The sequence below is a fragment of the Typopeltis vanoorti genome, chromosome 13 (genome assembly GCF_054136105.1).
Source record: "Typopeltis vanoorti isolate ZY-2024b chromosome 13, IOZ_Tvanoo_1.0, whole genome shotgun sequence".
In the NCBI taxonomy this organism is placed as follows: Eukaryota; Metazoa; Arthropoda; class Arachnida; order Uropygi; family Thelyphonidae; genus Typopeltis; species Typopeltis vanoorti.
In genome coordinates, this window is record NC_143561.1 from 72,736,561 (window position 1) to 72,755,131 (window position 18,571).

The 18,571-nt window shown below is 32.1% G+C and overlaps 1 protein-coding gene across 1 annotated transcript in view; it reads right to left on the reverse strand.

The window, feature by feature from the left end:
* The window catches only part of LOC150100283 (hsc70-interacting protein-like), a 192,199-nt gene that overhangs the window by 137,507 nt on the left and 36,121 nt on the right, over positions 1-18,571 (reverse strand). The window contains exon 3 of the mRNA XM_090402327.1: positions 1,413-1,473. Within this exon, the coding sequence (XP_090258453.1) occupies positions 1,413-1,473 (61 nt within the window). The remainder of the gene's footprint in view (positions 1-1,412; positions 1,474-18,571) is intronic.

The following is an 18,571-nucleotide window of genomic DNA, read 5'->3' on the forward strand; positions in this document are numbered from 1 at the left end:
ACCTATCAAAGAAAAATTAACAGACTAATGGTACTGAAATGAGTTCCAACTCTCCCCATCCCACAGCCAACTTGTACATGGAACACTTCGAAAACAAAATACTTACCACAGCAACCATTTTGGATTCTAAAATTCACTTCACAGTTGAAAGAGAATTTAATAACTGGTTGCCTTTTCCTGAAGCATTAATCACATGTGTTCAGATGGTTCACTATCTTTTTCCATTTATAGAAAGCCAACACATACAGGAAGATATCTACATAAATAATTACATCATCCAGTCCAACAGTATTGTATTTTAAAAAGACTTGCACACAGAGCTAGAACTATTTGTTCTAACGATGCAGCTCTTTCCACAAAACTTAAAATATCTATACCATACTTTCCTAACCAATGGCTATGGCTCCTACAAATTAAATAAAATACAACATGGCCCTCCTCAAACACAAGAACAAAACACCACCAATCCTACTCCCTATGTCTGAAGTATGTCTGAAAAAACAGCCAAATTACTATTAAAAGCATTCACACCACAATCAAACCACATGTTAATTTAGCAACTCTGATCTGCTCGCCTAAGGATACTCCATCCCCAAGCATACATATCCTAGAGTGTACGAAGTTCCATGTGTAACTTGGCCTACTGTGGACAGTCAGGAAGATCTGTTAACATTTGCCTAGAAGAACATAAGAAATATATTCGCTACCATTATTATTTCAAGTGTGGACTGGCAGACCCCCGCTTTGGACACCCCTCACACAGGACTATATGGAAGAAAATCTATGTGGTATACAGAAGTCGTTACAGGGTAGAAAGATTATTTTTAGAAATCGGCAAAGGCTATGAAGCGTTCTCCTATCAAAAAAAAAAAAAAAAAAGTAAGGTTGCATTGATTTGCCAAAAATTTGAGAGACTGTTGTCTTAAGAAGAACCACTGCAAAGCTACAATGCTTTTTTACAACATTAGAGAGCACCAAATTAAAACTTTAGATCTTTTGTCCATTACAATTTGAAATGTTTCACTTACTTACTGTTGCATGTAAACTATAACATGTTGTTTTGTGCTCTGAAGATGCTGGTTTGAAACCCAGTGAAATATAAGATAGGTAGTAAACATCTTTTCTATAATTTAGTCTGTTTGGCGTTGTAATCATGTTAAAATAAGTTATGAATAACATCTAACACTTAAGCTTGTTTATTGAGTTTATACTGTATTTTCTAAAAAAAAAAAAAAGTACTTAACCTAATCATAAGCTTTATTTTTATTTCTTAAAACTGATCTGTACTGCAAAAGATAACTCAAAGCTATATGATAAAAACACAACTGAAAAAAGTCCTTATGACATGAACTCAAGACCAACATAATTTTATACATTTTTAAATATAAAAAATTAAATGAAAGATAGTCTACCTTTTCTTGCCTCTCAGCCTTTTCCTCATTGAACTCGGGTTCAGGAAGCTTTGCTCCAAGACTAATTAAAATAAGCGAAAATATAAAAGAAAAATAAGAATATGTAAAAATAAAGTGAAAATGATTTACAAAGAGCATTTTTTTAAAAATTTATAATGAACTGGATTCAGTTCCAAAACTGAAGAAAATGCAAAATGAAAAGATAATGTCTGTTGGTTGCATAAGTAACATTCTACACCAGGCATGGCCAAATTCATTTTATACGCGGGCCAATATATGACGAGTGCTAGCATCACGGGCGGCACACTTTTAGACAGAACTTAAATAAAAATAAACTCTGCATTTTTTCAAGGAAATAGTTATATCTATTGAATTGCTATATTTGTTAAATCATTTTACTACTGGGAGAACAACAATATAAAATACTTGAAACTGAGTCCTGAAACTGATAACTGTAACCAAAGCAGAGCAAGTGACTTTCAATGATGCATTATTCTGGAGCACATAGAAATCTACCATTCTCACTACTACAACTTGTACAGAGATTTAGTAGATTTTATAAACTGAGTAATCTTTTAAAGCAATTTTGATTCCGTGTTGAAAATATAAATTGTTTCGTCATAAGAAATAATGAATATGACTAGTATATCAATCACAAAATCTGCAGTTGAAACTAATAGCTAAATTGATAATACATATAATTTAATATAGTTTTTATCCTGCCGTGGGCCTGCTGTTGGCCACCTATGTTCTACACCAAACTTGGACAGAATGTGAAGAGCTACTTCCAATTTTCCAAGAACTATTCAGCTCCACTTATTTAATTCAATATAGATTTTCATGTAATATGTTTTTGTTTTTGTCAAAAACATTTTTTTAAAATGTTTTTGTCCAATCATGGAATACACATTCTTTATTCTAATTATGTTAAACTATCAACCAGTAATAAAGTCAAAACAGACAGCAGTCAAACTGGCCACTGAATTAGAAACCTTTATGCAGATATACATAAAGGTCATTTACAGGGAGTATGTGCAAAATACTTAGTCTCATGCACCACCATGTGTTCTAGGCAACTATTTAAGAATGCTGCTGGTCAGTAATTGTCAACAGTCGCAATCAGAAAAACAAAGAACGTTTCAGAGTTTGATAAAGGGCTTTTATTGTGGGTACCTGTCTGGCTGGAGCCAAGATTTTGAAAACAGCAAAGCTGACTGGTTTCTCAAAAGGTAAGTTATCCCAGGTGTTTATTCAGTGGAAAAATAACCCACACTGCTTGTCTAAGAGACATAACTGTGATCCTAAGACAGTCTATTGGGAACAAAATCACTGTAGTCTGAGAAGTCTTGTATGGACAACAAGAACTTCCCATGTTCAACAATTGACCAAAGCATTTAATAACATCTGTTCCCGACCTATATCTTACTGAACTATGTACAGGGAATTGAAGAGGATCAGCACTGGCAGTTGTATGCCTATACAGAAACCACTGTATTAAATAAAAGTTTCTAATTCAGTGGTTAGTATATGCAGTATAGGAACACAAATGATAGTGGACGATGGCACCACCTAGGCTAATGAAATAAATTTATTATCACAGAAACAGTAATTTTCTAAGTAAAAAATAAAGATCTAAAAAAAAATTAATCTTAAATTCTAAAAATTAATTAATTAAAAATAAAAATGAAAAATAATAACTTCACAATACATTACAGCATAAGTCTGTTGGCTACTAGTAGATATTTTTTTTTATTTGCTTTGTTTTCAAGCAAACCACCTGAGAGGAGTAATTCGGCAAAAGAACTAACTCGGAGTGGCTAAGTGCAACAAAAACGTATATTATGAGTGGCTGTAATTTGTTGCACTAGATTTATAGTCATATAATGATATTCTAATATTTAAAGCAAACACAGATGTATAAAATAATGAATAATATTATATTTATTGCAATCATTGAATAGTTTCATTGATTTGTAATAAAATCTTAATCACTATCTATAATCTGCACAATACTCATTTTACTAAATTTAAAAAGTATAATAAATTAGCCATTTTTTCTGTTTCAGATCTGTAAATTTAAATTTATGAAATGCCTTGAATCTCAAGTTGTTTATCCTGGAACACGATGAGAAAAATTTTCAGGAATTATGTCCTAGGAGCATTATGGGAAAAGGCCACTAGGAATAGTGGCGTTTCCCATAATGCATAGCCTAATACACACCTGACAGAATGTGTGCCTTGCATTATAGGATACTAAGGCAATTGATGTGTCACTTGCACACTTGGTTTCACTACACTTGAATAAAGGATTAAAACAAGAATATAATGTCTTGGCATCTTTAATTTATAGTATAACCAAGTGAAAAAACTTTCAACTAGAGTAATTTAATAATAAGGTGATACACCTTTTCACTGCTAGTATATGGGAAATATATGATTTCTGCATTACTTCAGTATCCAACTTTACCCTCCAGAGGTCGACAAAACACGATACAAAACCAACTGCCGCAACCAGAAGCCCCAATCGAGCAAACCTCAATCGGCAGACAAAGTCCTATGCAGATGTAGTCTGCTCAACAAAGACCACTCAGGAGCAATATAACCCAAATTTAGTAGCAGTCATTACAAACTCTCTTGCAAATATGCTGCAAGACTTCAGCAAATCTAACCCCACATCGGACTCCAGAAAAAGATTTCTACAAGAAACCCAATCCATCCTAGCAGCTCTCATAAATGCATAAAAATAAAAGCACTCCAGTTTCCCTACAGATCATCGCTTGGAACGCAAACGGACTCAGAAACAAGATTCTGGAACTCCAAGAGTTTGCACAAAGATACAACCCAGACATCATCTTAATAAACGAATCCCACTTAAGACCAGCAGACAACCCCAAAGTTAGAGGATACCTCCTCCACAGAAATGACAGAATAAACTACAGAGGAGGAGGCACCGCCATTTTCATAAAAAACCACATCGATCACCACTCTGTAACCAGCCCCTCAACCAAAAATCTAGAGCTCACAGGAATAGTAGTACCCACTACCTCAGTTGGGAAACTAACACTTTATGCAGCTTACAACCCTCCATCAAAGAATCTACTTTATTCAGATCTAGATACCGTCCTAGGCAATAAAGATCAAGTCATCATTGCCGGTGATCTAAACGCGAAACACCCAGCATGGAACAGTAAAACCACAAACAGAAATGGCTACACACTCTTCAGCTACTCCAGTTCAAATTATGCAGTGGTGGCAGGCCCTGCAGAACCAACACATCATAGTACGTATGGCACAGCCGACATACTTGACATTGCTATATTACAAAATATTAAGTTACAGTATAGCCTAGACTCTTTAAATGAGCTGACATCTGATCACAACCCAATCCTGCTCCAGCTGGGAAAGCAAGAACAACTGCTGCCTCCTCCCCACTCCTTTATCTCATGGAAAAAACTACCAGAAGTACTATCAGAACACATTGGACCTGTCCCTCACATCAGATCCATAAAAGAAATTGAAAATGCTGTCAAAAGCCTGACTCAGCAAATCAACACAGCCATAAAGATTGTCACCTCTACCAAAACCACTCTTAAGCCAAACTGACTACCAGAAGACATCACAGAGTTAATTAGGAACAAAAACAAAGCAAGAAAAAAGGTACCACAAAACCTGTGCACCTCAGGACAAAAAGATCCTCAATAAACTTAACAATGAAGTAAGAGAAGCACTTAAAGCTCACAGGACCATAACATGAGAAGCCAAACTAGCCTCTGTATCACCTGGCGAACACTCCATCTGGAACATATTAAGAAGTCTCAGAAACAAAAACAAATCTCTTTCCCCACTCAAGTCAGACATGGGACCAGTACACACGGACGCAGAAAAAGCCGAAGAAATAGCAAAGAACCTAGAAAAACAGTGTAGCCCTACATACGACAACTTGGACTTCAAGCATGTCTATAAAATCCACCTCCATGTCAGACATGCACTGACATCTATGAAGTTCTAAAGAAACTAAAGAATAAAAAAGCCCCTGGCCCAGATGGCATATCAAATAGAATAATTAAACTGCTGCCCCCAAAGAGCTGTCGTGTATCTCACCACCATAATCAACGCCATGTTCCGATTCTATTTCCCCAGCTATTGGAAAGTCGCAGATGTGGTCCCAGTGCATAAACCAGGTAAAGATCCACACCTGCCTGAAAGCTATCGACCCATCAGCCTAATCTCAAACTTAGGCAAAATTGCCGAAAAAATCATTCTCTCTAAACTCCAAGCCTCAGTAAATGAGTTAAATATCATTCCTAAGGAACAATTTGGCTTTAGACAACATCACAGTACTACTCAACAAATTCATAGGATAATTGAGTACATCACCACCGGTTACAATTGGCACCAACACACTGGACCAACACACTGCTCCAGTGTGTTGGTGCCAACACACTGGAGCAGTCTTCCTTGACATAGCGAAAGCTTTTGACAAGAGATGGCACTTGGGATTACTACACAAACTCATTTCAGCAGGCATACCATCAAGAATCGTCCACCTGATTAAATCTTACCTCAGGACAGACACATACAAGTCAAAATAAATGGTACAGTTTCAAGTCAGCGACGGATCTCTGCGGGAGTTCCCCAAGGTTCCCTACTGGCACCGATCTTATTCTCGATATATATGGCAGACATCCCACACAACCCAATGTCAGCCATCTTAGCACTTTATGCGGATGACACAGCAGTACTTGCCAGATCTCTACGACCACATCTTGTCACTAAAAAACTGCAAGAAAACATGCTACAACTAGAACAATGGTTCTCCAAATGGAGATTACAAGTGAATCCCCCAAAAGAGTGTAGTGCTACTTTTCACCAGAAGAATGGTAACTCCCATGGGGGACCTTTATCTATTCAACACCAAAATCCCCTGGCAAACAGAAACAAAATATCTTGGAGTAATTCTGGACAAAAGATTAACGTTCAACCCACACATCAAAGCCTTGTGCACAAAGGCATCTAAAACCATTGCACAACTCTACCCTCTAATAAATAGAAAAAGCAAACTAAATACCAGAATCAAAGTGCTCCTCTACCTGCTGACAATCCGCCCCATAATAACATATGCATCTCCAGCCTGGAGCCACACATCCAACACCAACATCCTCAGGCTACAGAGAGTGCAAAATAGGTGTTTGCGCATGATATTGGATGCATCGTGGTTTGTAAGGAACGTACAACTGCATAGAGATACAAACATCCCTTACATCTACTCCTTCCTACTAACTACAGCAGAAAAATTCTTCTCAAAGATCTCTACACACCCCCAACGATCTAGTTAAACAGGCAGCAAACTACGAAGAAACTGACCTCTTCAAATACAAGAGGCCAAAAGCCATCCTAAATACTTGCAACAATGACTAATCTCCGTGTCCCCCCAGGGCAAGCTCTCAGCTCATAAATTTTTCCTTCAATTCATCCTCCCTATCAGACAATAGGGAATAAAAGCATCTTGCTTCACTCTTCTGGCCAATGATGTTATGTTATGTAGTATCCAACTTTAACAAGTTCAACTTTACTATCCCTTTTAGATCTTGCTGCCACTGATAAGACCTCAATAAAGGTTGAAACACTTGGACATAGGAAAAGCATAGATAATTTTGTAAAAATAATCATATTAAAAATTCTGAATATTTTTACGTATTAATTTTGCTTGTTAGTTTTTGTTTTCATACACGCAGTGTCTGCACTTGTGATGTGCTCGTTATGAAAATATTATATTAGAAATAACATGTAAAGAAGTAAAAATATTGAAGTACTTACTAATTGATTATTTGTATTATTTATAAGAAAGTTTGTTGTATTTTAAATGTTGAATTTTGTGTTTGTGAAAGACTTTCTTCAGCGCTGGTGGATACAGCGAGTCAGCCATATTATTACAATGCGTAGTTTCTGACGTTGTTGAAGTGCGCATGCTCCCGGAGTGAACTTGATGTTTGATTGACAGCTGACAAGAAAAGCGTTGCGTATCCAAGTTACAGTGGTAAACAAGAGAGCGTTCGAAAAGTTTTTTTAGAACACTGGCCGAGGAATATTCAAGTTGGAAGGAACTTGATATTTTTTGTGTGCGGCAGTTAAAAGGAAATTTCATATTGTATTCCGAAAAAGGAATAGTGGAAATAATATGTTTCAAGAAGGAATAAGTAAAGAAAAAGGAAATCTTGAAACTAAGTTTTTATAAACTGGCCAAGATATATTCAAGTAGGAAGGAACTTGAATTTTTTGTGTGCGGCAGTCAAAAGGAAATTTCATATTGTATTCCGAAAAAGGAATAGTGGAAATAATATGTTTCAAGAAGGAATAAGTAAAGAAAAGGGAAATCTTGAAACTAAGTTTTTATAAACTGGCCAAGATATATTCAAGTAGGAAGGAGCTTGAATTTTTTGTGTGAGGCAGTAAAAAAGAATTTTAAAGGGATCCTAAAAAATGAAGTACAGAACCTTGTAACTTCTGGATAGAGCCTTAACAGGAAGGACTATGAACATTTTTTTTTTGTGATTGTGAAGGAAAAAGTGTTTTGTCTTAAGAGTAAGTTTGTATTTTTTAAATAAGGCCTTGGATCCATTTAATCTGTAGTTGTAGTTATGTATTTTTACTAGAAGTGTATATATATTGTTTTAAGTTTTATTAAATGTGTTTATTTTGTACTTGGTGTTGAGTCAATGATTAGTTGGATTCTGAAAGAGTGAGTTAAAGTCATTGCACCAATTGGAGTGAACTCTTTGTGCAAATATAATAACATATAGGGACACTCGGAGTCAAAAATAAAAATAATTGTTAGTAAATGAAATATTATTTATAATACACATTATAAATAACTAATGGCGCAGCCTATATAGGATAAATCATTAAATATTAACAATGGCACATATTATAGGATAATTCATTAAATATTAACAATGGCACAGTCGCCTACAGGATAAATAAATTCATTAAATATTAACAATGGTGCAGTCGACGACAGGATAATTGGTTATGACTAAACTATTTTAGAATCCAAAAGGCAAATCTTGACTCAAATAAAAAAAAATGGCTACAGAAAATAGTAATATTAGTAGTAAAGTTCCTTCAGTTAATGATGAAGAATTTTTTAGGTTAATAAATCCAACCTTAGTAATACCTTCTTTCTCAGGTGATAGTAGTGAAAGCATAGAAACATTTTTTAAGTATGCAGAAAAAATTAAAGATTTAGGAAATTGGTCAGATTTTCACTTGTTAATTATACTTCGTAATAAATTGTTGGGAAAAGCCAAAACATTCTTAAACACATCTCCTTTACTAAGAGATACTGACAATTATGCAACCTTTAAAAGTTTGCTAATATCAGAATTTTCAAATGTAAGAGAATTAGGGCCTAACATTTGGAAGATTCAGCAGTGTATCCAAGGTAATAAGGAATCTGTTTCTGAATATTATCATAGATTGTGGACCATTGCTCATGGATTTAATATTTCATCTGAAGAGAAATCCTCTTTAGAATGGTTGCTCTTTAATCAATTTAGGCTTGGCCTCAAGGATAATTTAAAAGAAACAGCGTATAAGAAAAAAGTTAGAAATCTTGAACAATGTTTTGAGCTTGTTAAAGAAAAGGAAGAAAGATTAAGAGATATTTTTCATTCCTCAAGCAATAAGCAAGTAAATTCTTTTCAGCATAATCAAACTCATTCTTCTAGCATTGTGGGTACTGATAAAATGAGAGAAGAAAAGCATCAAAAGGGTAAAGCTGAAAATAAAAAGAAAAAGTCTAAGGAAACTTCTGTGAATTTTACTAAAGATATTCCAGAATCTGATTCCAGGGTAAAATTACATGATTTGGAAAAATATGAGGAACTGAAAACATTTCTGAGTGAAGAAATAGAAAGACAACAGAGACCCATAGTACAAGGACAGGAACTTCTGTTTAAGATGATGTCGGATTTATCAATATCCAAAAATCTTACAGATAATCAATCTTTTTCTTGTAAATCTGATAGCATTAACAGGAATAAAGCATCTCATAGAAGATACATTCCAAAATGTTTTAGATGCAATAAACAGGGTCATTTTGCTAAAGATTGTTATGTTAGAGATAGATCTTGTTTTCAAAATAAGAAATCAGAGAATAAAAGTAAATCTGGAATTAGTTATTATTCCAATATTATACTGGCAAGGACAGAAATGTCAAACTATTCACTAAACATGGGTAAAGCCAAAGACAGCTCTAACCATAAAGGAAAGTTTGATGTAGCATTAGCTCCTTATGCTAATGAAAGTAATCCTTTAACAGTATTACAAGGATTTATTGAAGATGTACCTTGTGATATCTTACTTGACACAGGTGCACACATTTCACTCATTTCTTATAGCTTATTTAACAAAATTAAATCTCTAATTCCAAATGATATTTCAGTTTTAAGCAATCCAATTAAGTTAAAAGGAATATTTGAATCTGAAATTTCAGCTTATAAGCAAATCAATGTCTTTATTTCAATTCCTTGTTTTCCATTGAAAGTTTCTCATTCATTAATTGTTCTTCCAGAATCTTCAAATCCAAATGTACAAATAATATTTGGAATTGATTTTCTGAAACGTCATGGGTTTGTGTGTAATTTTGTTGATAATACAGTATCATTGTGTGGAGTAGAATGCTGTTTGGATAGGAATTCAGGTGACAGTGGAAAATTAGAGCAGTCTCCTGAAGTTTTTCTAGATACTAGTGATAGTGATCAAGTATTTAATATTGAAACTCTAAAGAATAAGGATCCTAGTATACAAATTTGGAAAAAGGATAAGATTATCCAAGCTCAAAAGGATGATCCCATACTAAAAACTATTTATGAGGCAGTATTGAAAGAGGAAACTCAACTAGATACATTTTTCAATCTGGATAACTTGTATTTAGATAAAGATGGGTTACTCTTGTCTAGAAAAATGGAAGATGGAAAATTGAAGGTGAAAATATTGGCACCAACTGAAATGATTCCTTGGATTATATATACTTTCCATGATTCTGACTTAGCAGAACACCAAGGGTTTTCTAGAACTTTGGAAAGAATAAAGGATCGTTACATCTGGAAAGGTATGAAGAGTGATATACTCACGTATGTCAAGTCATGCCATAAGTGCCAAATAAGATCCCCTTTTAGAGGAAAAGCTCCTTTACAACCATTTCCAATTCCAACTAGACCATTTCAAGCTGTTGCTATTGATGTAGTAGGTCCTCTACCAATTACTAAAAAAGGAAATAGGTATATTCTAGTAATCATAGACATGCTAACTAGATTTCCTGAAGCAGTATCAATGAAAGACCAATCTGCAAAAACTATTGCAAGAAAGTTTTTGAATATGATAGTTTGTAGATATGGAACTCCTCAGACCTTACTTTCAGATCAAGGAGCAAATTTCACATCTGAACTATTATTACAGTTATGTAAATTGCTTAATGTTAAGAAGATTTTTACAACACCTTATCATCCGCAATGTAATGGTATGTGTGAAAGACTAAATAGAAACATAAAGCAAATACTTTCAAAGTTGGCAAACACCAAAATGAATGATTGGGATACACATATCTCTCAAACATTATTTGCATGTAGGTCTGCTTTTCATTCTGCTATCAAGGAAAAACCATCTTTTGCATTATATGGTTTTGATCCAGTTTTTCCTAATGAACTTGTTTCAGTTATTCCAAATACAGGATACAGTGATATAAATGAATATTTAGAATTAGTAATAGATAAGTTTTCCACTACTCATAGACTAGTAGGTGAGATAAGTAAATTAAGTGCTCAGAAAACTAGACAGTATATAAATCGCTTTAGAAAATATAAATCTTTTGTACCAGGTGATTTAGTATTGTTAGATGATAAATCTAGTATTAAAAGAGTTGGGAAATTAGGAAAGAAAGCCTTAGTCCATTTAGAATTTTAGACAATTTTTCTCCTGTGAATTTTAGAATTCAAGATGTCAATAATCCTAGTAAAATTTTAAATGTACATTCTGATAGATTAAAAAGGTACTTTTTGGGAAATAAAAATTTAGTTACTTTAGGTGATAATATGAATAAAATATTGAAGGATGAATGTAGTTTTCCTAATACTAATTGTGAATCTTATTCAAAGTTAAATGATAGAAAAGGGAATAGATTTAATATTCATAATTCAAATATGCAACGAAAGAAAAAATTAAATTTTGGTAAAGTGAACCAAAATACAAGAAATTTTAGAATTCCCAAGACACACATTTCAGATGATGTACAATGTAGGAATAATGATAATCAAATTGATTCTAATATTGATGAAAGTATAGCGGAATTTCATAGGTTGATAAATATAGGATTAAATAAGAAGAGGGAAGTTAAAGATACCTCAAATTTAGTTAGTAAGGATAAGAAATCCCAGAAACTTTTAGAATCACAAAAACCTGTAGAAACTGATTCTGATAGTGATGATTCTATAGATTTAGGACATCATTCAAGTAGTTTAAATGAAGTGTTTGAAAGGTATAAAAATGAAATATTTAAGTATACTAATTTGGAAGAAGAAAGTTCAGAATTATCTCTAGTGTCAGATGATTCTGAAACTAGTGATTCAGAAGATATACATAATGATTAGATAATTAGATTAGAACTTAAAATATAACGATCTTGAAATAAATATTAAAATTTTGTTTAGACGTAGGTTAAATATAAAAAATTTTTTTTAAAAAAAAAAAAAAATTTTTTTCACAGAAAAATGAAACTGATGTAAAAATAATCATATTAAAAATTCTGAATATTTTTACGTATTAATTTTGCTTGTTAGTTTTTGTTTTCATACACGCAGTGTCTGCACTTGTGATGTGCTCGTTATGAAAATATTATATTAGAAATAACATGTAAAGAAGTAAAAATATTGAAGTACTTACTAATTGATTATTTGTATTATTTATAAGAAAGTTTGTTGTATTTTAAATGTTGAATTTTGTGTTTGTGAAAGACTTTCTTCAGCGCTGGTGGATACAGCGAGTCAGCCATATTATTACAATGCGTAGTTTCTGACGTTGTTGAAGTGCGCATGCTCCCGGAGTGAACTTGATGTTTGATTGACAGCTGACAAGAAAAGCGTTGCGTATCCAAGTTACAGTGGTAAACAAGAGAGCGTTCGAAAAGTTTTTTTAGAACACTGGCCGAGGAATATTCAAGTTGGAAGGAACTTGATATTTTTTGTGTGCGGCAGTTAAAAGGAAATTTCATATTGTATTCCGAAAAAGGAATAGTGGAAATAATATGTTTCAAGAAGGAATAAGTAAAGAAAAAGGAAATCTTGAAACTAAGTTTTTATAAACTGGCCAAGATATATTCAAGTAGGAAGGAACTTGAATTTTTTGTGTGCGGCAGTCAAAAGGAAATTTCATATTGTATTCCGAAAAAGGAATAGTGGAAATAATATGTTTCAAGAAGGAATAAGTAAAGAAAAGGGAAATCTTGAAACTAAGTTTTTATAAACTGGCCAAGATATATTCAAGTAGGAAGGAGCTTGAATTTTTTGTGTGAGGCAGTAAAAAAGAATTTTAAAGGGATCCTAAAAAATGAAGTACAGAACCTTGTAACTTCTGGATAGAGCCTTAACAGGAAGGACTATGAACATTTTTTTTTGTGATTGTGAAGGAAAAAGTGTTTTGTCTTAAGAGTAAGTTTGTATTTTTTAAATAAGGCCTTGGATCCATTTAATCTGTAGTTGTAGTTATGTATTTTTACTAGAAGTGTATATATATTGTTTTAAGTTTTATTAAATGTGTTTATTTTGTACTTGGTGTTGAGTCAATGATTAGTTGGATTCTGAAAGAGTGAGTTAAAGTCATTGCACCAATTGGAGTGAACTCTTTGTGCAAATATAATAACATATAGGGACACTCGGAGTCAAAAATAAAAATAATTGTTAGTAAATGAAATATTATTTATAATACACATTATAAATAACAATGGCGCAGTATATAGGATAATTCATTAAATATTAACAATTTCTTGGTATCCTTCTTTCATCTATAATAAATAAATCCAGTGAAAGGCTGGGATTCCTTAAAAATGTATTGTGAAAATCTGAAGTAAAAAAAGAACAGATCAAAGACAATGAAAATAGGCAGAAACATTGAAAACATCAACTGCATCCTGAATTGAGAACTTACAGAACAAATGAAATATTTCAGCTATTTAGGAACAATTTTTAGTGAAGATGGCAAAGTAAATATGGAAACAGACATTAGAATAAATTTATAAGGAATAAGAGAGAACTTAGCCAAATCACTAAACTAGCAGTATATATACAAGACTGTGACAAAACCAGTTCCACTTATGGATCTGGGAGTTAAATTAGAAATAAAACTAAAATATATGAAAAGGAATACACTTTTTACTTGTTTTTATATTATATATATAAATTCTTTATTTTACTACTGTTTTACAAGGAGGGGGGGGGTGTATAGGCACACACACTCCTAAAGTAAAATATTCTCTTGCGAAAAGTTTGAAAATAAACTATTATTAAAAATATTTGCAGTTTGATTTGGATAATATCTCCCTCCCCGACCAAAACAAAGCAGTGTTGAAAAGCCATGTATCAAAGATCCACTTTTTAATTTTTTTTTTTTTACCAAAAGGTTATTATTGCATTACATCTAAAAGATATAAAGTAATTGTATCAGATAATTGCAAAGTTTTCAATAATAAACCCAGGGTGATAATTAATTCTGCATAATGGGATGAATTAATTTTTACAAAAATAATGTATCGGCCATATTTTTTGTTTAGAATTAATCAAAAGAAGGAAAACAAAACAAGGAATTTCTGATATTGTGTTACTGCTTGTGACTTTAGTGTACTGAGGGAAGAAAGTACAAGAAGGTGGTTTAATATAAAATTAGGTATGAGACAAGGATACACTATTTCCATTGTTATCCTCATCTATATGGATCAGGATCATGAAATAATGTTGCATTAAATCTAATATGAAAATTAAAGATACTGAATTTTGTTTTATGCAGATAATGTTGTACTACTAAACAAATCCAATATAAAACTTCAGAATTCTTTAACTAAATTGAATATCAACTGTAACAATATCAAATCTGGCATGCAAATTAGCATTAAAAGACCAAAACTATGAAAATAGGTAGGAACATGGAAAACTTCAACTGCATTCTCCATTTGAGAATGCAGGTTGAAGAACAATTCAAATATTTCAGCTTTAGGCTCACTTTTTAGTGAAGAAAATTAAATATGAATACAGAGAATACAATAAGCAATGAGGAGCTTGAATAAATTTATACAGAATAAGTTAGAACCATACAAGGTTAGAAATAATGCAGCTGATCAAAGAATAGACACCAAGATGGCAACAATGGCAGAATTATATCAGAAAGGAAGATATTAGGACGGAGCTTGACAATGTTATAATTCAAAACTGTGTCAGAAGAACTAATCCAAAATGGTATAGTGACTAAAACATAATGAAAGGGGAAAGGTTAGCACAACAAATGTTTGATGCCAAATAACAGACCTAGAAAAAAGAGCAAGATCTAGGGAAAGTACTCTAGAAGACATATAAAACTTGATGATAATGGAAACTTAATCATGTACTGTCATCAGGGTGGCCTTCTCTATAAAGGGGCCAGGGTGCAAGAAACTTTTGGGGGCCCTAAAATATTTTTCAAAGGTAAAAATTAAAGGATTCGAAATAAACGTATTGTAAAACCTCTTACCTGCAAATGATTTTGGCACAGGAAAGCAAAAAAAAAACATTTGAAATATAACAAGTTAGCATAACGTTTACTGAACACAAAATAAATGTATTAAATAATTAAAATAAATAAATATTTAACACAAACAAAAGTAACCTGGCTCACCAACTAGCGCACAAAAACTATTTACAATTAATTATTGTTTAAAGTAATAAAAAAAAATTAATAGGTTTACTATTTAGGGGTCTTAGTTTTACTAACACATATATTGCTTAAATATGCGATTTACTTTTTTTGCTATGTCATTAATCATTTCCAAAAAATTACAATTTTTGGCAATTTCCTTTTCGATGCTTAATATGGCAAGTGCATTTAAGCGTTCTTCGCACATATTTGACCGAAGATAATTCTTTATTAATTTTAAGTTGCTAAAAGAACGCTCTGCACTTGCTATAGTAACTGGTAACATAAAGAAATCTTTCAATACAGTTAGCACATTTGGAAATAGTTCATTATAACTATTATTTAATATATATTTCAATATGTCTTGAGCGTTATTTACATTTCTTTGGTTCAAGATCAATTCTCGTAACAAATCAATTTCCTGGATTCAGTCTTCATTTACATCTTTACTATAATATTTTACAAAATCCCTTGAGCAGTTTTCTAGTTCATTTTTTTCTAATGTTTTTATATCAGTGATTAATTTAAAATAAGAAATAACATTGGGTATATTTTTAAATCTCACATCTATTTGTACAATAACATTATCAATCACAACGTTGAAAAAGTGACATCTAAATTCCTCTACCAGTTTAGTAAAACTTCATCTTCTGCTAGTTCGGATAATAATCTTTTTCTTTTTCGAATTCTTTTTTCAGGGAAGTCTTCGGAAATATTCAAGTTTCGTGCTATCATTTTTGCGCTGTCTAAAAATGTGTTAAATTTTGGATTTCATTTTTAATTTTATTCACTAAATTAAAAGCAGAGTCAAGAACAATTGTTTTTGCTTGAAATAGTTTGTTGATACTATTAATTTTTGACAATATTGTAAGCTTAAAATAAATGGCATTTCTTGTAATGAATCTAGTAGACTTTTAGCTTCAGATACTGCTGTGTTATCATTAATTGCACCAATAAATTATTTTAAGGCATTATAAGTTTGTTCAAACTGCGTATACACTGCTTTGACTGCGTCTATTTTGGCTTCCCATCAAGTATCACATAATGGTTTAAGCGTAATATTTAATTGCTTTTGTATAATTTCCCACCTTTTTGTAGATGCAGAAAATACGCAGTTTAAATGTTGCAATATTCCAAAATTTTTTTTTACAATATATACTACTGGAAGCAGCATCACAAATTATCAAATTAAAAGAATGTGATAAGCAAGGTACATAAATTGCATGAGGGTTTAAACTAATTATTCTAGATTGTACGCCTTTATACGTTCCCTTCATATTGCTACCGTTATCGTATGCTTGCCCTATACAATTCATAATATCTAAATCAAGCTCACTTATTCTTTTTAAAAGCAAATTTGCTAGTCCTTCAAAAATGAATTATAAATGACTCATTTATAATGAATTTTGTCTACAAAATTTACATATCTAATAATTATTGAAGTTTGTTCCTTGTGAGAAATATCAGGAGTACAATCCATTTGGATACTGTAATATATGGCTGCTTTTATATCGTCTTTAATTTTATTAAGGACTTCATTACCTAATGTAGCAATAATTTCCTCTTGAAATCTATGCACCAAATGATGCACAATTCTTTTTTTTTTGTATTTTTAATTCTGTTTACATGATCCATTAGCACAGGATCATATTTACTTAATAATTCTATTAAACTTAAAAAATTTCCATTATTCGGCATTCCTATTGTTTCATGGGATCCTCGAAATGACAGATTACTACTTGCTAAAAATAGAATTACATCTACAATTCTTTGGAATAGTAATTTTAGACGTTCTGCTTCTTTATTTATATTAATTTCATTTGTCCTGTCAACAGTCGCACATAAATTAAGCCTTTTTTAATAATTCTTGCCAAGCAATAAAAGAATTAAAGTGACCAGCAGAAAGCTCATGATCTCGAATTACAGGTGACAGTTTTCTCCATCTATTAAAACCATATATAAATCGTGTTGATTGATCTTTTCCTCTTCTTTTGGAAAATAATACACAAAAGCAAAATACTGAGTCTTGAGCTTTTGAGTAAACTAACCAGCTGCGAAGCTGAGTTTCACCATTCGGCAATTTTTTTAAACAGTACGATGTAGAAAATGATCTATCTCCAACACTCTTAAGGAATGCATCTTGATGATGTTGTTTAGGTCTGGTTTTAACACAAAATAATCTAAATTTATCAGTTATAATATTTGTCCAAAAACCTGGATCATTTATATTCACTTGATCACCATTGTTATTATTGTTTTCATCGTTATTTGCTGTATCCAAAATGTTTGTATAATCAGACGCGTCTTTTTCGACGAATCCCACAGTTTCTACATTTTCGTTGAAAAGTTATGTAGCTTATTTGGAGTTTTCTTCTTCAGTTGAAGTTTGAATCGCAACTGCTGAAGTAGTAGCAATTTCATTGTCAGATTTATTTTGTAGCCATGAAAACAAATCTACTTGTGACTTTTTGAGATTTTGCTTTTCTTCTTTTTTCATTTCTGCTGATTTCCTTTTTTGACACCCAGAGGGATACTTTCTTGACATGGACATTATGGGTTAGGCTTTGCCTGTCGAATAAGTAAATAATATTAAATATTTTTATCCCATGAATTAACAAAAAGTTAAATATGTACATACTTTTTACAAAATTACAATATTTTAAAATTCCACAAAATTTTAGAAACACTCGAGGAATGTGTTTATTTTTTTCGTTTGTTTACTTCAGCACATCAGTTTCACCCTTATCTATAACTATTAACCGAGTTGAAATAACGTCGTTGAGATCTAATCACATGTAGACAACACTTCATAATCCTGAAAGATAATACATTTCACATAGCTTTAAAAATAACTTACCGTATTTACTGGAATATAACTGGTCCTCACGTATAACTATAGACTAACCATATATAAAGAATATAATAAATATTTTTTCAATATTTATTATATTCTTTATTATTATATTTCGATAACGAGCCAAATGATATAAATGTGTGACAGATTAGAAATAAACTAATGATGAATCAGGCATTTTAGCATTTTAAGGTAAAAACGAAATCATGTATGTTAATTTTTATACACTGCATAAACGCATCAAAAGGGTTAAGCAAAAACCCTAATATAATAGAGAAACACAGAGATATTATTATTACCGGGGACCCTAAAATCCTGTCGATAAAATCCCATTAGTTATAAGCAAAATTAGAAGGAAAATAAAATAAAATAA